Source organism: Hoplias malabaricus, chromosome 8, assembly GCF_029633855.1.
Source record: "Hoplias malabaricus isolate fHopMal1 chromosome 8, fHopMal1.hap1, whole genome shotgun sequence".
Classification (NCBI taxonomy): Eukaryota; Metazoa; Chordata; class Actinopteri; order Characiformes; family Erythrinidae; genus Hoplias; species Hoplias malabaricus.
In genome coordinates this window covers 14,861,423-14,884,085 of record NC_089807.1, presented here as the reverse complement: position 1 = coordinate 14,884,085, position 22,663 = coordinate 14,861,423, and the positions used below count along the sequence as shown (strand labels likewise).

The 22,663-nt window shown below is 37.1% G+C and overlaps 1 protein-coding gene and 1 long non-coding RNA gene across 2 annotated transcripts in view; one reads left to right on the top strand and one right to left on the bottom strand.

The window, feature by feature from the left end:
• LOC136705660 (uncharacterized) overlaps positions 1–4,524 on the bottom strand; it is an 11,582-nt gene extending 7,058 nt beyond the window's left edge. The window contains exons 1-2 of the long non-coding RNA XR_010804069.1: positions 4,408–4,524; positions 3,117–3,221 (exon numbers count right to left, since the gene is read on the bottom strand). This is a non-coding gene — a long non-coding RNA (uncharacterized lncRNA). The remainder of the gene's footprint in view (positions 1–3,116; positions 3,222–4,407) is intronic.
• On the top strand, positions 3,652–22,663 carry zgc:123010 (uncharacterized protein LOC641500 homolog). Its single transcript, XM_066679343.1, has 16 exons — positions 3,652–3,852; positions 11,874–11,947; positions 12,051–12,131; positions 13,428–13,484; positions 13,592–13,780; positions 13,934–14,059; positions 15,364–15,409; positions 16,291–16,381; positions 16,485–16,626; positions 18,440–18,544; positions 18,763–18,841; positions 19,023–19,056; positions 19,182–19,259; positions 19,375–19,477; positions 19,983–20,086; positions 20,187–22,663. Exons 1-16 carry the CDS (start codon positions 3,795–3,797, stop codon positions 20,320–20,322), a joined length of 1,503 nt encoding a protein of 500 aa, XP_066535440.1. The 5' UTR covers positions 3,652–3,794; the 3' UTR covers positions 20,323–22,663.

Genomic DNA, 22,663 nt, shown 5'->3' with positions numbered 1-22,663 from the left:
GGTAACTTGCACATCTGTGAAGGCACCATTAATGCTGAAAGGGACATACAGGTTTTGGAGCAACATATGCTGCCATCAAAGCAACGTCTTTTTCAGGGACGCCCTTGCTTATTTCAGCAAGACAATGCCAAGCCACATTCTATACGTGTTACAACAGTGTGGCTTCGAAGAAAGAGTGTAGATACTAGACTGGCCTGACTGCAGTCCAGACCTGTCTCCCTTTGAAAATGTGTGGCGCATTATGAAGCACAAAATATGAAAACTGAGACCTCGGACTGTTGAGCAACTAATGTTGTACATCAAGCAAGAATGGGGAAAGAATTCCACCTACAAAACTTCAACAGTGTCCTCAATGCCCCTGTCCCAACTTTTTGCAACGTGTTGCAGGCTTCAAATTCAAAATGAGTGAATGTTTAAAAAAAAAATAAAGTTTGTCCGTTTGAACATTAAATATTTTGTCTTTGTAGTGTATTCAATTGACTATAGGTTGAAAAGGATTTGCAAATCATCGTATTCTGTTTTTATTTATATTTTACACAACGGCCCAACTTCATTGGAATAGTGGTTGTACAAATGACTATAGGTAATTCTGCAGTATGTAATTTACATTCATTCATCCACTGTCTATAACTGCTTATCCAGTTCAGGGTTGTGGTGGGTCCAGAGCCTGAAATCATTGGGTGCAAGGCAGGAACACACATTGGAGGGGTGACTCAAACATTCACTCACACACAACACACCCCTATAGACACTTGAGTCACCAATCCACTTATCAATGTGTGTTTTTGGACTGTGGGAGGAAACAGGGGCACACGAAGGAAACCCACACAAACACAGGGAGAACACAAACTCCGCACCCGGAGTCACCCGGAGCAGGACTTGAGCCTACAACCTCCAGGTCCCTGGAGCTGTGTGACTGCGACACTACCTGCTGCACCAACGTGCTACCCAGGTAATAGACATGCTTAGAAATATTTATTTTTAAAAACCCACAGTTAATTTTTTTGTATTCCTGTTATTTACATGAATTTAGTACATCGTTTTAAACAATATTTCAGTATTTTTAGTAAGTATTTGCATTATTATGAGACTTTCACTCACTATCTTTCACAGTAAACTATGAAAGATACTGAAATTGTTTTTAAATAAAATATGAATAAAATACCCTGTAACAAATAACAGTTCTTAGTGCATTTTTAACTTATTCCTTCCTCTAATTACATAATGCATAGGTGCAGCTTAGCCAATGCACTGTGGTCAATGCAAGAGTGACAACTTTTTAAAATGAAATATTGTAAAATGAATTTACAACATCATTGGAACAAAGCAGCTGTCCCATGGGCCAATAGAAATGCTCCAAATTACTTGGAATTAAATCTTTAAATTCCATTGAAATTTAAGCAGTTTTTTTAAGTTCTCCTGTAAAGTTGCTGTTTTGGGGATACATGTATTGTTTTGGACAGCAACAATGTTCAGGCTGTCTGTGTGGGTTTCCTCTGGGTGATCTAGTATCCTCCCACATTCCACAAATGTGAGTGTGTGATGCCCTGCAATGAACTGGCACTCTATCAGTGTGTAGATTGTGAACCCACTACACCTCTGATCAGGATGAGGTGATTACATAAATAAATAATTCATGATTCATTTTGACAAGAACATTTTCTAACTAATTAATCAGCTTTAAAAACATTTTTTGTGTTGCTGCACTCTCAGAACAACAGTCACTGTGGTTTTGCTGTCTCTGTAGTGCTACACTCAAGGGTACATATTCAGGATCTTTAGTTAGGGAACTTAATTGTGCCATATTTTATATTAATTGTAAATTTTAAAACTGTTGATTTCATACACACCATTCCATTAGCAAGACATATATTATGTTCCCTTCTTTTACACAGTTCTATAATGAAACGTTACATATATTCACCTCCTGGTGAAGAGAAAGTAATTAACCTCTAGGAACACAGCTGGATTTTTAAAATCACTGTTGTACCTTTTTAAATGTACATTTACACTGTTTTTGCCTTTCCTGACCAATAATGTGCACCTTTGAACCTTTTTGTAACCGTGTATATGATTAATATATGAACTTGTACTCCATTCTGATTATTTGACCTGTACTGCAGTCCTCCACAAAGTCACACTTTAGAATCATAAGGAAACATTCACAGTTTGCAGACATTGATGTCAGGAGCCATTAAGGGTGCAAGAATTAAAAGCGCACTTGTGGGGAAACATCACAACATCAAAAGCATCACACACGCTATTGTAAATTATTTGATGGCCTGTGTGCATTTTCTCTGCTTTTTATTGAGCTAGTTCACTCAGAGTAGGTATAAAGCCAAAATGGGAAACAGGAAAACCTACCACCTTGCAGGCATGTGTGAATTTAGAACTACAGAACTGAAATTGTGCCAAATGAAACAGGTCTGTTCATATTTAAAAACAGTCCAGAATGAAACACTCATTTATACTGTGACAAGGGGGGTGCATTAGGGATTTTAAACACACCAATACTGCAAAACAAGCAACTTTTATTGGAATTTTTAGTAGGAAAAGAGTTTACAAGCCATATTTGGGCTTAGATCAAAAAGAGTGCCTCCTTCTACACATCATGTCAAAATAGCAGATTTGTGATTGGTAATTTTGCATGTCGGTCTAATTTCTTTTCCTGCAGTAGTAGTCAAAAGGTACTTTCCAATGCGAGGCAGCGTGTGGCTAGCAGAGACCTAAAACCTAAACCTAAAAATCCTCAAAGTGTCAGTGAACCTCCATCAACTAACATGTTTTGTCACACACCATCCCAAACAAGTACAAACACACACAAACTCATTCACATTTACATAAAATTATGTCTATTCTCCACCCAAATAACACTAAACAACAAATACACAGAAAATCCATGCTAACAAAGAAAAAGCTGAGCTCTGGTGCATGATGGGATACAAAATTCAAACCCTGCATATTCAAACCTTACCCAGTGAACTTTGGCCATCTAGGAGCTGGTGTACCCACCCCTGAATTGAGATATATCCTTGCAGGCCAGAGAACAGCAAGTGAGAAGCTAGAGTTGGGTTTAGGGTGTTAGGTTAATACACTGTCTTGGATATGCCACTTACCTGCAGAAATACTTTTCTCACGGGTTCTCTTCAAGCTCTTAAGCTCTGTCCCTCTGATTTGGTAGGAGGCACCATCTTATTTCTGACACCAGGCGTGATAACCTGCTGTCAAGTGCAGAATTTGGCAAGTGTTCAAGCAGTATTTGGGCTTGGTATGTGATCAGATTCAACAAGTTTAATGCCACTGTCCACAGGCGAGCTCCCTCATAATATATCAACGCCAAACACACACAAAAAAAACACCCACACTCACCATTACAATACATTTTAATCTGGCATTTCCCTAAATGTTATCCATTATAAATCAGGTCCATATACTTGAAAACTTATTGTGGTGGCCTTAAGGGATTTACTCTAGCTTTTATTTGTGGCCTATTTGAAAGTTGCACAAAATATAATTTGTATAAAAATACATGCTATGTTCAACTTCCATTCCAAACTTTGTTTTCCCCACGGCAAGTGCTCTTTACTCTCCCGAGAGCGTCTTATTTCTCCTTTAAGAGCCTGGTGGAGGAGGAGCTTGTGGTGGGACCAAGTGTGCCGTCGGTCGGCGCTCAGGAAGCGAGGCTCCTGTTTTTAGAATCTTTTGCCACTGTGTGCGGTTTAGCTTAAAATGTGTTTACCGTAGACTGTACGTGTGTGTTACTTGTCTGGGCAGTTTGGGTTTAATGATGCTGGATGGTCGCCCTGATGAGGTTCACCAGGGATATCTGCCGGTTCCTGGGCTTAGGGAGTGGTAAGTGTCTCATGCCTTGGGAACTTTTCCCTCACTTTGTCTAAACTTCTGCTCCGCTCCCCTGGCCTCGGTGCGCGGAGAAAGTGTTTTTATTTTATTTTATCTCTAACACTGCCTCTGTAACTTGTGTTTTCTTGTGTAATCACATTGAACCTGCTTCTTGTCGACTAAACTGCAGCAGCAACTCGTGGAAAGTCCAGACCAGCTTTCTGGGTCTCAGTTCTGAGTTCAGTGAGGATAGATCAACATCGTTTACTCTAACATTAGCTGCGAGCTAAGGCAACGATAATGATAGCGGCCGGTTTCATGTTGACTTTGCTCAGTGCAGTGCACAAATGTAATAACGGCGACAGTGCTTTTAGCTCACACAGATTAGCTTTAAACGGCTCCTTTATCGCTGCGCTACTTAAAGGTTTCTTTCACGAGGATTATAATCGTTCAGGGCTAATATTAGGCCTGTAAATAACACCAAGTCAAGTCAGTATCCTTCAGTAAAAGTGATTTTACTCCAACTTCGAAGTGGTCCCCATTTCAGAACTTTAAAAAAACGCTTACCCTGAAAACAAACTTGATGTGGATATGTTGTAAAAGCGAGACCATAGCACTGCCCCACTCTCTCTCTCCTTATGGCTGCTCTTAGTGAACAACACTACTGCCCAAACCCAACTGTTCATCTATCTATCCATCCAGAAATAATGTTGTATGTTTAGCTATTTCCCATAGGAACAAAGAAAGGGCTTAATGAGTTAAAACAACGACAGACTCCACATTTCTCTCACTGCTCAAACACTAACCCCAAAATATAAAAAAGTAGTGTGATACTTTCCTGTAAAACTGATTATAAAAGTTCAGACATATGACTTAAGTTGAAAATTACACTTTAGTGTTTCCTTTTTAATATAAAATTCTCGTTACGATTAAACTTGCTCTAAACCAACCAAATATTCCATATTAAACATTTTCTAACATCCACCCAACATTATACAGTGTTAGTTTACAGGCAGAATACTGGAAGCTCTCTAACCTTGTGTCCATATGGTGAGTTAACAGTTCAACTATTACACCTGCGGTGATTATTTCATCTGAAAAAAATGACTTTATGCTAGGTGTTGAAAGTATCTATATATAAATATAAAATGCAATTTAATAAGTCAAGTGAAAAAGTCTTTAATTTATTCAACCTTGGATTCAGCCTGCTTTCTGATCAGAGGAGCCATGTCTTCATGACAGAGACTGAGTCACTACTGTGTTTATATGAATCTGACTATATCTGTGTGGTCAAATAGATAATGAGATCAGTGTCATTACACAAAGGAATGGGAGTAATGAACAATAAGTAGATGTTCAAAGATTTTTTTCTCCACCAAAAAAGTTTTGAAAGTGTACTGTACATTCCAGATGGCTTAATGAAAAAAACATCCAACTCTTGTAATTATATTTTGTCACATGCCTAGTTCCTAAACACATCGCCGCTGACATTTCATGAAATTAAACAAATTCAGTAAAAAAAGTTTTTGCTCTGAAAATAGATTTTAAATAATAGTGGCGATACTGCATGTGTTGTTTAATGCAGATATACTTGACAAATGTAGCTGTAAAACCTTCTGGTAAAGAAATTTTTTTAGTCCTGGCACTGTTATCTTTTCAGTGAACGTGTGTCCAAGGACTTGATTTCTTAAAGGAAATGCAAATTTGAGCAGATTAATTGACTGTAGTATCTGATTTGCATTATTTACCACAGCACTTTAGAAATTGCAGTTGTGCCTGTGTACAAATGAAATATTTGTTGATTATGTGACTTAATGTGAACCACACATTTTAATGCTACTCATAAGATACCTTTTAACCTTTGTCATTGGTGACAAGTAGGGAGTGCATGGATTGTATTGAAGTGATGTTTATAAAAACTGACAGTGGCCTGACCCTCCAATGACCTGGGCACTGATAATGTTGGGGCAAGGTACATGGTGTTCCTACTGAATTTTAGGAACATACCTCAGTACCTTCACCAAAGAGGGTTTAAAAAGAGAATTGCACTCACATTGTGTGTTTGTGTGATGAACCAATATTGATTTGAAAAAAAATCAGAAAAGCCTATTCATAGGATGATCATACTTATTCAGCAAACAGAATTTTGCATTGTGCCAGCTTTTGATAGGCCTAGACTGAATAAACAAAATGAAAATCAACTTAGAATCTGAACTAAATTATTTTCATGTTCTTATTTATACATGTATATCTTTTTGGTGTTTGACCAAAATCGTATAATGCAACTTGTCAGACATCCATGTTATAGGCTATTCATATAAGGCTGGTATCTAAGGGGATATTTGTATACGATCACGTTTTATTTAACTTTATTTGGCAAAAATTTACTCCACTTTCTTGAACTACCTAAAAGATTCTCTAAATCACTTTAATATAATTCATTAATGTTTATTTCTTTTGTAATTAGTTCTTGTCTTTTGCTTGAATATCCTAATATTAAATTGGAATAGAGCATAGGTATGCATAAAAAGAAGTGGAAAACCTCATGCTTTTATGCTATTTTAAGAGATCTGCACGTTTTCATTTCTGAAGCCTACAGTTTTGTTTTATATATTATGAGATATATGTCAATATATAATTACATATTGAATAATATAATTTTGATTTATTTTTTAAAACGAAAAAAAAGAAACATTTTATTTTATCTCTCATTAGGGCTGGGCAATATAACTGAAAAAATACCAGATTAAAGTATTTTACTACAATCAATATTGGTGATTAAAAATTGACAATAATATGCCATGCATTAAAAAAATGCTATTGTTCTCAAATAAAATGTAACAAAATGAGTGCAATACAAGTGTGTTTTTTGAACGTAGAATGTCAGTGTAAACTGAGGTAGATCAGCCTAGCATCTATAAGATGCAATTCATTCATTCATTGTCTGTAACCGCTTATCCGGTTCAGGGTCACGGTGGATCCGGAGCCCACCCAGAATCACAGGGTGCAAGGGATGACCGATTAAATGCAGGCCATTAATGTCAATTTTCAGGTAGTGAGCTAATATCAAGATGTAACAAAACTATGTTAAAAACAATAACTTCCAGTGCACGAATAAACAAATATTTTATTTAAAACTTATCAGGAGATTACCAAAACTACAATTATCAGGTTAAGAACCGTCCAACGCGTTATTAAAAAGTGGAAGCACAGTGATCATCTTTGAGGAAGGAATGTGGTCGGGAAAAAAAATCTTGAATGATCGTGACCCGATCACTAAAAGGTTTGGTGAAATCAAATCGTAGAAAAACAGCAGTACAACTGTTTAACAATGAAAGTAAGAGCACCCCCCCACACACACATACACACACACAGTGCAAACGGAATTGGGACTAAACAGTTTTGCCTGAAGAAAACTACTTAGGCTGCATCCGGGTAAGAGAGAGGTGGCTGAATTGATGCACCCATCATGCTTAGTGCCTACTGTACAAGCCCGTGGGGGGGTGGTTGCTGCAGGATTCCAAGATGACAATACCAGGATTCATCAGACTCAAATTGTGAAAGTGATTGAGGGAGCATGAGACATTTTTATACATGGATTGGCCACCACAGGGTCCAGACCTGAACCTATTTGCGCAGTGGTCCAGATCTCCCATCATCAATGCAAGATCTTGGGGAAAAATTAATGCAACTCGACAGAAATAAATGTTTTGACATTACAGAAGCTTCTGGAAACGATGCCAGAGCAAATGCATGCTGTAATCAAAGCTAAAGGCGGATGCCAAGTATACAAGCTTTTAACATTTAATAAGTGTGATTTTCTTTGTCATACCATACTTTGGAATTCAGTTAGAAATGCCTTAGGCAAAACATGATTGATATCTTCTTAACAATTACCATTGTTAAGTACCATTGTACCAAAATCCCAGACTTGTGACCATATTCAAGATCTGACAAAAATAAACTTCCATTAGTGTCAAGCCAGCTTAAAAATACCCTGGCTTCTGTTTGCAGCCTGGTCAACGTCTGCTAAAGCACCTGTTTTACCCATGTTATCACTCCCACCTGCAGCCATATTCAGACACCGCCGAATTTAACTGATGGCTCAGGTATTGATATTTGTTGTAGAAAATGGGATGAAGCTAGGTCTTGAGAGTAATCCAGTACCAATATATTTCACAATATAAACTTTCAATAACAATATGATTTTTAAACACTTTCAGTATTTCCGTATACATTATTTACAGCATCTGTCCATGGCTGATGTTGATCACAGGGCACTGTTGTCAGTTCACTCAGTGTAGTTTAAAAATATTAATATTGATAAAACTAAAAGGTTTAATGGTGATGTCATGCTTCTTGTTTGTTCTTGGCAGTTTTTCCTCTGGCTTTTACATTGTCCATATGAATATCAATATTATAACTTATCGACCATAATTAAGAAATATATTGTGATCATTTGAAGCTGAGATTTGCTATATTGTTGATGTTTTCATTAGGGAATTAAGCCACTCCACTTGCCCTGCAGTTGAATTTTGGAGCTGGCTCATCATTAAAAGAAACACTGTCTGTCAAGACCTTTAGGCCCCAGTATGGCACACATGCACGATACCATTAAACTATACTCTATTAACCAAACAACATATGTAAATTATTAATAAAAATAGACAAAATCATTTTACTAGTGTGTTGCCTTTTTTTTAGTCTGTCTTGTATGATTTTATATTCATGCACGTATCTAAATAGTTTTATATTTAAGTAAACTGTTACTTTCATTCATTCATTATCTGTAAGTGCTTAATATATAATTATAATTCTTTAAATCAACAAAACATTCTTGGGCTTGCAGGTATTCTGGTATCCTCCTATTTTTAAAAATGAAGACGCGCTATGAGAAAATGCTATGCCACCAATGGCAATATGCCAATATTAGTTTTTTTTAATTGTTATATAATTGTTTGAAGGAATGCAAATCTTATTTAATTCCTAAAAATTGAAGGTACAATCTTTCTAAATACATATCAAATTTAATGTGAGATGTAACTATATACAGTAAAAATGTAAATGTTAATTGTCTTTAAAACTTGTATGTACAATGGCCAGTTTTTTTTTTTTTTTCTTCTCTTGTAAATATTTTCCATATTAGTCATTGCTAATTCCTACCTGTTATCTGCCCTGGTGCCTGCACAGAGCAATCAGGGTGTGGCAAGAAGTATTTGCTTAATTTAAGACACTACTTGCCCCCATTTTCAAAATTAATATGGCCGCTAGACATGCACGGAAGAGTGTTTACTGCCCAGTTTTGTATGCAATTCAGCCTATTGCTAGTAGGTCAGCATCGCTGTAATTTGACTTGAGAAAAGAATTAGGGTTCTGTTGTCCTCAGCTGTGATGTTTTGATGTCCCTGCACTTGCTGGCCTTTTAGTAAGGCCTTCTTTAGCTGAATAAGGTGTATTGGAGCAGTGAAAATGACTGTGCGGTGCCGGTGGCCCTTCATAACTAAAGTTGCGAAACACTGCACAGTTGGGTAATCCCCTCTTATCTATTGTGGTCTGTTGAAGGTTTGTGACTTTCTCACATAGATGTCTGCATTACATGACTTGGTTTCCTGTTGTATTTTTGTATGAAAGTCTCTGAAATGTTAGGAATGTCTGTCTGAGGAACTCAGGGATTTGTGGTCATATTATTGTGTACTGCATCCAAATGGTTTAAACACAGTGGATGTGCTTTGGCACACAGTATTTAACTTTAATATTGGACCTTTGAGCACTTGGTATACAGCAGGCAATAACAATGTTTCAGAGATATCCTTGAAGTGACATAGCAATTTAGAGAATGAAAGTAAAGAGCTTAGGCTGAAGATCAAAAGGCTGGTGAATACACTCTACATTCCTGCTGAATTAGCTCATTGAAATAGACAGTCATACAATGTTGTTTATATCCTGTAACAGAGACACATAGTGGCCTGTTTGCCATTTTGTGGTTACACTTCTGATCAGTGTAACATAATATTTTATTTATTTATTTTATATTATTATTATTTTTTTTAAGCTCTGATCTCATTTTGGAGTAAACTGAGGGCATTTTCTGTCTTGCCTCTGCAAGGTAATTTGAGAATCTGCTGGACAGCTGAATCTGAACCTTTTTTCTTTAGCGTAATGTTTGTAGCAGGCCACTAAAGATGTGTGGTTAGTACTTGTCTGATATTGCAGCTTGATCAAACTCAAGCATCTGCTCTTGGGTAAGTGTGGTTTTGTATCGCATGTGAAGATGATTATATAAGTCATGTGACATCTTTAGTAAAATCGTAAGAGGTGTTTTTTTTTTTCTCTGTGTAAAACAGTTTTCAATGGCAAATAGACCAGTGGTGTATGAGCGATTTCCATGTAAAAGAAAAACTCTGGTCTTCAGATAACTGTTGTGAAATTCAAAGCCACAAGCTTCTGTGACTGTTAGCTCAGAGTAAATATGATAGAAAGCTCATATCCTTCACCCTTGGGCAGAATTGAATATTGTTTGTTTCTGTTGTATGTCAGTATGTATGTAGTGTTCACATGGTTTAATCTAATACAATCGTCAAGCTCTTTGCATTTAAAGGTGAAATTCAGGATTATAATCAAAAAGCACTTTTACATTTTTTTTAAATTAAACTTAGAAGATGTTTTCTCACCTTTTCCTAGCTCTCCAGTCTGTCTGAGTGCTGGAAACTGGTTTAATGTGTTTATGAAGCCCCAGTGTCAGTAAAAGCATAAAATAAATAAAATGGCTTGGTCAGACGTACTAGGTTTTCTTTCTCTGTGTTGATGGCTCATTACATGATCAAGTGTAATGAGCCCTTCAGACGTTGAAAATCATTTAAAGGGATGAGGATATATTTCATGCAGTTAGCAATTTCCCAATTTCAAGACAGAAGTGCTACAAAACTAAACAACTCAAATTACAAATTTTCTGGTGTAATACAAAGTATGAATAAAACTTACAATTTACACTGACGCCACATACATACGGTGATTCTTCTCCTCAAACATACTGTTCCACCATAAAAGACATTGAGCTTTTGAATATAAATCTCATTATTTGGTTTAAATTATTCTCTTTTTTTCAATTATTATTGTTTTTCCCTTGTTTTAATTTTCAGACTAATAATTTTGGTTCACAAATATTCGGTACATCCCTAGCAACTTCTGTGTATGTCATTACTGTTGATCAAACTGACTTGTATCTCTTTGGCCTCTTGGAGGCCTTAATTTGTTTGTGTGACTAAAAGTGATCATTTAAAATATTTCTCAAAGTGTGTACACAAAGCCATGAGTAAAACATGTATCTGATACAACAGATACTCGTCCAGCTTAATCAGGCTTCAGTGAACTATGGCTGTGATAGACATGCTTTGGGTCCATCAGTCAGTATGCAAGCCTGTTTATTTCGCACTTCATTTGGATCAAAGCAGCTTACATCCTTCCACTTTGTATAGTAGTCTAAACTAGGTTTATCATATGTTTTACAGCAGGTTAATTAAAAGAGATGGGGTGGGGCTGATAAGGTGCTCTGATAAGAATTTCTACAGTTTGGACAATACAAACTTGATCCTTAATTGTATACCAGCCTTTTGTAACAAATTGATTTTACTTGATCCTTTGTTTAATTTTTCTGATCTTTGAAAGGCAGATTTGTCCCTATCACACACACAGTATAGGACAGTCTCTCATGCTCAAGTCTTTAGATGCTGTCTTGCTAAGATGTAACAATCAAATTAATTCAAGAAAGAGGGCTTTTAGATCTCATTAGAATGACTAAAAAAACATCCTTTGTACTACATGGTGTAATTTATAAACCTACTCAGTCTGCCTGGATCTCATTTCTGCTTTTATGAAAGTGGAGTTTCCCCTTCCGTTCTCACATGACCTCTTATTTAAAGATCTACAGCATAACACTGGTATCGCCAATCAACTTTCCTGAAGTTTCCATGCTTAGCCAGTCTGTTAAGGGCTGTCTATGAAAGTGCTCTGATTGTTCTAAATTCCCCTAATAGGCTCCAGTGACAAGAGACCAGAGGAGATGGAGACTGGTGCCATGTCTGACCCCAGTCAGGACACACTCTCACAGGTATATTTTATTCAGCTTGGTATGAATTTAACTGTTATATTTTCTGTGGTTGTACAAGTTGAATATGAGCAAAGTAAACAAAAGTGTGCATGTTTTTCCTCAGGATGTTTTGAATGGAGAGGAAGATCTAAGTGAAGATGAGAAGGCCAGAAGAAGAGCAGAGAGGCGAAGAGCTAAGAGAAAGGTAGTAGATTTTATACACTCTTGTGTTATACAGTGTACAACCACTGGATTCGAAAAACCTACCTTGTATCTACACTGTACATTGTCCATTTCATCAGCTCCATTGGCCATACAGGAGCACTCTGTAGTTGTACAGTTACAGAGTGAAATCCACCTGTTTCCTCTGTGTACTTTCTTATCCCCGTTTCACTTTGCTCTTCAATGGTCTGGAGCCCCATGTGATCACCTCAGAGCAGACAGGTATGATTTGGGTGAAGGATCATTTTCGGCGCTGCAGTGACTCTGACGTGGCAGTGCTGTGTAAAGGCCGATTTATACTTCTGCGTTAGCTCTGTATCGCTTTGCTGTTACACTGCCATAACACTAGGTCTGAATCTCAAACATCTTTCTCTACATTATGTAGTACCCAATGCAGTGGTGTAGTAGAATTACTCTTATAAATATTTAAAGTGCGATATTTACGGAGTGTGTCGTTGTTTTGGACAGAGCATGGTTTACATGAAGTGCCAGGAAAGAAACAAATAAAATGCTGATCCATTTATCCCCATGGTCCTGCCTCTCATTGAGTTATTTTTTTTCCCGGAGATGTTCGTAATTTTCCTTTCATCAACATCTATATTCCTGACCCCAGCATAGGGTTATTGGCATATGTTTGACGCAGAAGGGCTTTTAAGACGTTTGGGGCCCATTTTACATTGCCACTCACACATCATAAGTCCAGAGCCTGACATGACTGAATAAAATATCTGATTTTGGTCCAGTTTGTTTCCGGGTGAGCGAGATTTTTCTTTTTTATGCTGTAGATTTCTGTATAAAGGAATATGCTAGCATAGGTTTTGTGCTGACATGTTCCTTCTTTCACATAGGCATTCTCTCTCTATATTATACTAACTGCTCATCATTTAAAATACCAATTGTGTTAGAGACAGCCTCTCTTTGGAAGATGTGGTTATTATTTAATATAAAAAGCCTATGGGTGTAAAAAATAAAGTATTTTGAGTTATGATTGCAAGAGGACATGTTGTCTTTCCACCACTCCCCAGCAGCTACTAGACAGAAACAATGGTTAGTATCGATAATTTCTTACATTAGTTTTGGGTCAGAAGTTCAGATATTGGATAAATGTGTAGGGTTGTGTATATTTTTCTATATTTTTTTTAAATTTAGGTTGTTTTCTGTCAGTCAAAACAGCCCTTAGTAACAAAGCATTGTAATGTACATTTTAATATAGTTTTACTACAGAGCCTGAAAGTGGAATACTTGAGTGACACTTTACATATTTTGCTTTCATTTTTAGCGTCAACGTGAGCGGAAGAAACTTGAGAAGGGTAAAAAGGATGAGCATTCAGTGCAGGTAGACAACTATTTAAATGCTGTTTTTTAAACTCCGGCAGTTCAAGTGGCCTTACAATGATAACTGTCTTCCTGTGACTATTGCCCCCCCCCCCCCCCCCCTTATAGGAAGATAATGAGTGTGGTGGGGGGAGTGCAGCTGGCTCTGAGCTGGAGGACAGTGATTCTGAAGCAGATGAGGAACAGCTGGAGGAGGAGTTGAAGGAGAAAACTCCTGTATCTAAAGGCAGTGCCACACCACCACTGGCCTCAGGGGACAAAGGCAACAGACAGGCTTCAACGCAGCCGAGTGAAGAGGTACTACATATATTTCAAAGATTGTGTTTGTTTTCCTTGGTGTCTTATGATCATCATATAAAAAGGTCAGCCTTGGGCAGCCTCTTTTTGTTTCGAAGTGGATCAACAGGCCTTTATTAAACTTGACCCTCTGTTTCATTTTCTCTTGTTCAGGAGCCGGAATGGGACGTAAGCAGTGCCTTTGTTGCCAATGCTGTTAGTCACATCAGGCCTAAAGCCAAGAGCAAAGCAGTTCGCAAATCCAAAGAGAACAAAGAAAACGAGGACAGAACCAGAGAGGTGAGTGTGCTTCTGCAGCACTTAAATCTCAGTGCCGTACATAATAACAGTCATTTACTAACAATGGACATATCTTATGACAAAGTGCTAACTGCTTGATCTTAAAGTGAAAATAGTGGAACAGCAATGAGGGGAAAAATATACAATCTAAAATACAGTTCTGCATCTCTCCAGAGCTTTCAGAGTGCATGGTTCTTGAATTTTGTTCTTCTGCCCAAAACCATGCAATTTCAAGGGGCCCAGGTCAGGGGCCTGGAATGCTTATTATAAAAGCTGGATTCTGTGGGTAGTGAACCACATTTGTGTGAAACTTGAAGTATGCTTTGAATTATTGCCTTGCTGGGGGATCCAATTATGACTCACTCTTTGCTTTCTGACTGAGGCAGTCAGATTTTAATCTAAAATATTTGTAGTCCTTGATGACAATGCCATGCCTAGGGCCATTGGAGAAAAATACATTTGCAGAAGTACTAATATAAATTAGTTTTTAACTTCTATGGCAATAAATATGGTATCTATTTGCACTGACAACAATAACACCATGTCTGCAGTTTAGATTCTTTGAGAATGTTATTTTTTTCAAACAATTATAGAAATGTTGGCTAATATTTATATATTGTGTTTTCATATGTTTTGGAGAAAATTAATCAATATGTTTAGTGCCCATAAATATGTAATGGGCTTAATATGTAGTCACCACATGTTCAGATTTGTTACAATAATAAATGCTGAATGAGAACAGACAAATCACTGTCATGGTAAATATAACAAAAGCTTGTTTAATGCATTAAAAACCTAAGACTCTTTCTAAATAAATATAATAAGATCTAAATTAAAAATAAAATCTCAGAACAGTCTCAAAACAGAAATTAACTAAACTAATGTTTTAAGATTTTCTGCTAGAGACAGTTAAGTACGAATTCAAAGTTTGACTAACAAGTTTATCAGTCACTTAACAATGTTTAACTCGTATTTAAACATGTTCCTTAATGTTAGTATTGGTCACAGTTTGTTTTGGAGACTGTAATATGTATTTGAAATGTTGAAATGTACGGAGACACAAGTAGTAGGATGTAATTGAAGGGATATAAGCTTAAGTCATTCTTTATGGTACTAGAATATCATTTTTATGTGCCATACTGTTGAACCAGAAGGGACCAAGACTGTTGGGACAAGAGCAGAAAGTGTAGTCAGTGTTATGCACAGACTACGCTGTGCTTTACTAAGCAGCTCCCTCCTAATGTTTGCTCACTTAGTCTTCCACCAATTCCTTCCTAATGCAGTATCTGTTGATTTTGTCACAGGTCAGTGGACCTGACTCTTTCACTAAAAGAAGTGCTTCACTGACAGGTGAGCTGTAGAGCTTGAAAATAAAGATTTTCCTTCTGTGAATCTTATTTCTCTTCTTGCATTGCTGATGAACACAATTGTGATGTAGGCTGGCCCAATACTTCACCATCTCTCTAAAACACCTCACCAAAGACACTTCTTTTAAAAACACTTGAAATTAACAATTTTATTAATTGGAAACTGGTATTTACCTGTGTCCTTTTAGGAGTGGCATCATGCAGGTCACCCAGCTTTTATAGTCCTGAGTGGACTAGGGTAAATAGCTGGTCCAGGGGGATCCAGTGAACCTGAAAAAAAGAAAAACATTGATTAATGCATTTTATGTAATTGAATAACTATACTTACCTATACCATCTAGGAATGTATGCATGCATCAAGATCTAACGGTTATATAAGTACTTGACTGTGTGTATATTTAATGTTCTTTAAAGCACACCCAGAATGCTATATACTCATTTAGTTTAGTCGAGGGTGGGGCTAATAAGGTTTATAAGGGGGTGGAACACGGGAAAGAAAAAAGTGGGGAGGAAAGGACTTTGTTTGCTGTGATTTTTCATGGTTGAAACGTTATTTGACTGGGGTAATTTAACAAGCCATCCAGTAAAACTTGTCATAGCCTTGATCTCTTCCTCCTAATGTAAATGAAATGTGTATGCATTTTGTAAATGTTGTTTGCTTTCGATTTTTGAATAATAGTTTCTTTGGTCATCACAACAAATCACTCACTTTTGGGGAAATTCCAATCCTGACTGTAGTATTTCTTTCCACAAACAAGGTGCTTCCCAAAATGGTACCTCCAGACCCCCCGATCCACATTTCTAAAATCTATGTAATTATGTTTTTGAGTATTTTATTTTATTTTATATTTTTAACCCCCACAGAAAAGGGAATCAGACTGGTGCAGGAGGGCCAGTACGCACAGGCTGTTAGTATGTTTACAGAAGCTATTAAGTATGACCCCAAGGACTACAGGTACTATCTATCATAGAATTCCATATAATCAGCAAATGTTTAGTTTGGTTTTGCTTGCATGTAACTGTTATAATTTCCTACATTTGTCTGTGGGAAATTGCAGGTTTTTTGGGAATCGCTCATACTGTTACTACTGTCTGGAGCAGTACACTCTGGCACTTGCTGATGCAGAAATATCTATTCAGATGGCCCCAGAATGGCCTAAAGGCTACTACCGGAAAGGAAGTGCACTGATGGGCCTTAAGGTATGTCTTAAAGCCAAGGCCTTGTACAGATTTAAGCAAATGGGTCTGAACCAGTAAGAGTACCTTATTTATTTTTGTGAACAATAAACATTTATTAAATAAAAGAACATTATAAAACCCAATGGACCGCCACATGGCAGAGCAGTGTAAAAGTCCCAGCTTGGGACCGAGCACTGCAAATTATTAATGCGGTCATTATACAGGACTCTTAACTCTGCTTAAGCTTACCTCTAACATGAATAAAGATGTCACTTTGGTTTGTATGGTCAGCTTTAATGCATGGGAAGCATAGTTAATCAGGAAATAAAGCCCAGAATCGTGAATGTTACACAAACATACCCATCTGAGGCTTAGCCCTGTTTGAAATGGCCCATTTCCCCTGATGTATGAGAGCTGAGACTGTCCTAAAATATACACCATGACTTCTAGATCTCTGATCATTCAAGAAATTAATCTCAAAAGCTGTGGGTTATATTTCTAAAACAATCTAATTTGTTAGGTACAGTTAAATGTAGTATGAACTGGGCCTAAGAAGTACGGGCAGATATGTTATCACAATACATTTTTCCTTTATGGATTGCTATAGATAAAATTTTGTAGTGAGTTCAGTTTGAAAAGAAATTCCTTCTAAGTAATTAGAGTGAATACACCAAATGTTTGCATGTTTGTATTATCATTATTTAAAATATTCAAATATTTATCCAAACAAAACGTACAGGCATATTATGCAAATGACTATAAATAGGCCTGTGTAAGATACAATCAGATCCTTCTGCCCAGACAAAAAAATGACGCACTGACAAAGGTAACACAGTTCTCTACTACCATAAGAATAATGGGATATGTCATGAATAAGTCCTTTATACATAAACATTTCCAGAGTTCAGTGAGTAGGCTCTGCTCTGAAGACTACAAACAGCACATTTAAACGTGTCTAAACATGCCCATCCATTTCATCACCGTTTCTACCTCACTAGCTGTAAATAAACGGATATGTTAAAGTGGTTTGACGGGAGATTGTGTGACCAGCTTAATTTTTGTGTCTGTGGTGGTGTAATTGTTATTGTTGTTCGGTAATGCTAATCAGATATTTAGGTCTTTGGCTACTCAGTCCCTCCACTGTGCTCAGCTTTGCCAGTTACAAACACTTTAATGACTTTGTGTGATGAACTGTACAGTGGCCTCTATGTAATAAGTGTACCACCCCCACACTAACCAGTAAACTAGCTTGTAGACTAAATCTCCAGACAGATCTCTCTGCTACTAACAAACACACCAGATATCCACACTTGATTCACCAGGAATCTGGCCAGCACTATATTCCGCTCTTGGGCAGGTTGGTGCATGTTCTGAATAAAACTTGCCCTAAAACTGTTGAGCTGACCGGCTCTTTTTAAGAACTTACTTCCTTAATTAATTACTTGTCTGTTCAAGATGCACCAGAATACTGCAGGCTGTTTGTGTGTCATTCTTGGTAATGGCCATAATGAAGGAATCTGAGCCAGTGCAGGAGCACATTTGAGGTGTGTTCATAATTCCAAGCGTGGTGTGTTTATGTGGTTTCCTGGCAAAGTGCAAATATCAAGTAATCGTTCATCGCCCAGGCCTAGTATGAAAATTGGATCACTCTACCTGTTCAGTGATGTTCACTTGTTGGAATACTAGTGTAATTAAATAAATTAATTAATGAATTAAAGCATTTAAAATCAGCAGATTTATACCCTCACTATGGGATACCACAGTTACTTGATATATACAAAATGTAGTTAAGTTGATTGTGAAACAGCTGTATGTGTCTGTGTTTATTTTTTAGAGATATAGTGAGGCTGAGAAAGCAATGGAGCAGGTGTTGAAGCTGGATAAAGACTGTGAGGAGGCTGTTAATGATCTCTTTTACTGTAAAGTGCTACAGCTCATGGTGAGTGATTGCACAAAATCTCTTTTTACCTTCCAAATATTCAGTAAGTCATTACAACACTTTGCTGTAGCCCATAATTACAGAATAAAACACGTTAACACTGGGCATGTTGTTACTTGGCTCTGCCACCAGGGAAATTAAGTGAATTGTGTCCTGTAGGTGATGAGTGACTTAATGAAGACACAAAGGCTTTTTTTGTGTCTTCTTTTGTACACCAGGATCTTGGATATGAAGAGGAGCAAAGTGTACTACTGCTGGAGAAGTACAGCACAGTACAAGCTGTTCTAACAGCCCGAGGTATGCTATGAATGAGCATGAATGAATGACCTTCAGTGCTAAATTTTACAACCACATGAGGGCAGTATTGCAGTAGTTTTATCTACCTGTAGCAGCTTAAATAAAGACTGTGATCTGTTGTAATATTTGTTAATTTGAAAATTATTAACCCATATTTCATTCTTTTTTTTTTTTTTAACAGCATTAAACCATGACTCGGCTCTCCTTCAACCAGGGTAAGATATAACATATGCTTGCAGTGTTTCTTGTATTTAGACTTATTGCATGCATATTGCATGTGTCTCTCATGGGTTTGCTCATTATCTCTCTCTCTCTCTCTCTCTCTCGCTCTCTTTCTCAGAAGCCCTTGTCCTTCTCTCTGGGTGGGTAATGTAACCACAGAACTGACAGAGAAGCACCTGCGGGACCTATTCAAAAAGTGAGGCTGGAGTCCAGAGTCTCAGTGGGCTTTGCCCTATTACACTTGCCCAAATTAAGAAGATGGGGAAAATAAACAGCATGTGCTGACTCAATTCTGCCTCTTGTTGTTCCAGCTATGGAGAAATTGAAAGCATCAGAGTGCTACATGAGCGCTATTGTGCCTTTGTCAATTTTAAGAATGCGAACATGGCTACGCGTGCAATGGAAAAGCTGAATGTGAGTCCTCATGTATTTAGAGCCATCACCTTTACATCAGGGAATCCAGATTTCCACTCATGAATGCTATCGGTAAATTGTAATCAAACTTTTATGGTTAGTATGTATCTTGACCTATTGCATCATTTATTTATTTTATATATATATATATATATATATATATATATATATAATTTTTTTTTCTTCCAAGCAAAATATTACACAGATCAATAATTTTCAAAATTATATACATGTTTTATATTAAATAGTTTTGCATGCATGAGCAAGTACACCAGCACAACTCTCACTGTAAAATGAAGTGCTGCAATTTTGTCTGTGAGAATAATTGTAACCTAGAGGGTCTGAAAGAATGTATAGCTGATAAAAAGCTGTAAGTGAGAAAAAAAATAAAATGTATTAAATATTTTATTAAATAAATGAGTGGCATCAAACCATAGTCTGGTTGGTGTGTGTGTGTGTGTATGTATCTGATGTTTATTTATTTGTTTGTTTTTTTATGAAAAAGGGCTATGGAATAGAAAACACGAGGCTGGTAGTCCGCTATCCAGACAGACGCATTCAAAGACCTTTACCTGTTTCTACTGCACCACAGGCAACAGGCGCTTCTGGGTAAAAAACTCTGCACTTTTTCTGATCATTTGTGATGCTGTATGTAGCTGTGGTCTCTTAACACATTGTGCTTATGAGTGTGTATGTGTTTTCTCTCCAGGCCAAGGCGCAAAGGTCCCGTCAACGGAGATGAGTGTTATTTCTGGAGGACCACTGGCTGTCACTTTGGGGACAAGTGTCGCTATAAACACATTCCTGAACAGAGGGGCAAGGACAGGAAGCCCTGGCAGCCCTGAAAGTTCTCGATCTTTCTCTTTCCTTTATCTGTGTGTCTTCTGTTGTCTCTATTTTTTGTACATCTCCCTCTAGTTCTTTGTCATTCTCTCTTCCTCTCTCTCTCTTTCAAACTAGATGGAGAAGGCTGAGAGTTGCCTGGGACTGTGTGAGTTCAGGGACTTGCGTTCATTTTGACTATGCATAGGGTTTATCTCAGTGGGAACAGGACCTGTGTTGTCTTACAATGATACTTTTGGTTCAGATCAGAAATGACCTCAGTGCCTCTGTGATAACACTGCTAGCATCTCATGCTCATGGAGAGGAGAGCACTCCTGGGAACAGTGTGCATTCTCTCTGATGAGGACAGCTTTGGGTGGTGCACCATCGTTGGGCATTCGACCGAGCCGCAGTCAGTGTCTGCTGTGGTTTGTGGTCAGGCCTGGTCTGTCATATCATCTCATCTCCTCTCTTTTCCTGTGCCAAGACCACCAAACCAAAGGAGAGCCGCAGATCAGCTCTTGACATTTCAGTTGATCCAGAGCAATTTGTTGAAGTGTGACAAGGCCTTAACTCAGTCTTCTGCATAGCCTTACCAAGAGGGATGTTGCACAGTAAACCCCCCAAAAAATGCTACAGTTGAACCTTCCTACTAAAAACAGGTGTGTATTTTTTTTATTTTCTACCAAAGAATATCTTTTCTGTGGTGTTCAGGGGGTGCAGCATTTTATATTTATGCATGATGATCATGTGGCTTTTTTTAAGTTTAAGTTTGCATATACAGACACTCCAAACTTAGCGAGCAGTGTTTGTGACCATTCTTTATTTGACGTATGAATAACACCACAGTTGTAAAGCTTAATGGGAGTGAGCTGATAAAAATAGTTTTTTTTTGTTTGTTTTTTTTTCCAAAAAAGCCCTTCATGTATTCCTTTTTAAGGATGTTTAATATCAAAATCGGGTAATGCCAGCATTTGCCAAAAATTTTTGAATTTTGGATGATCTATCTTTCTAACAGCTCATATTTTGGTTTCATATAATATTGCACTTTACTCATCAATACACTCTATTTTATAATTTCAAGTATTGATATACTGTAAGTATGTTTATTTTATTTCAGCTTCAGTCATGTTATGCAGAGATATTTCAAAAGTATTAACTTTTATTATTTTTTTTTTCTATTTGTGAAGTCTTTGTTTATTTGCCATAATATGTCATAGCCATCAGAGTTGTTAAAAATGTTATTTATCCATAAGTTTGGAACACAGTAATGAAGTAGTTTCCCTTATTGGCTAACTCTGTATTTTTAGAAGTTACTTAAAGTTTGTGGACATTTGTCGGATGATTTTTCAGAGTCTGGTAGAGAAAACCAATAGAGAACCTCAGATTTATTAAACTGCTATTTGCTTTTTTTTTCTTTTTTGGGCTGATTTACTGATGTTTGACTGGAGCTTAGCTAAAAACACAAATGTTAAACTGGCAGCGCTGAGTACTAGGACCCTTTTATACAGCTCAGAAAAGATTTATTGTTAATAAGTTAATGTCTGGTGAGTTGGATGCAAGAAAGCACTATGCTGTGTCGTGTGTCTTTTCAGGACCAGGACCTTGCTACAACACAAATTTTAACCACTACAGAACACTAGCTTTTTGTACAAAAAAGATTTTAATGTAACACTTATTATTGAGAACAGCACATCATTTCTCAAATATTTAAGGCTGTCAAGTGCCTTACTGAGTCCATTTTTCTTAACACCTGTTATTATACAGCTTTGTGTTCAGTGATTCTGCATAAAGTAGTTGATTTTTCCATGAAAAAAGAAATGGTGAGCACTGAACTCATTTACTGCCAATTGTTATGCCCAATGTAAAAAGAAAAAAAACAAAACAAAAAAAAAGTCAAATTTAAAAGCAATATGCTGCTGTTTAATATAATGTACGACATTAAGGCTGCTTAAATCAAACACCATTCCTCCTTCTATAACGATGCCTTGACTTCTAGGGATGTAGAAATATATAGAAATGGAATAAACTCACTTGCCATCTCACTTTTTTCAGCAGTATGTTTTACCGTGTAGCACAAAACCAGACAAAGAATTAGCTTCAGTCTTCGTGTAACAACCAAGAAGGCAGTACTCTGCATTACAATAGGTTAGAATAGATGCCCCCCCTCATTTGTTCATGTTTTCCCATTTCCCCATGTTTCTCTCTCAATTATTTTATTTACTTTTTTTTTTAAGGTTTAAAGTTATTTTCTTTCATTGGCTCATGTCATTTTGGAACAATGACAAAAGGTTTACTTTGTAGAGCATTAAGTTCCATCCTCAAGTGTTATGATATTCTGCACTGTATTTCCAAAGAGCTCAT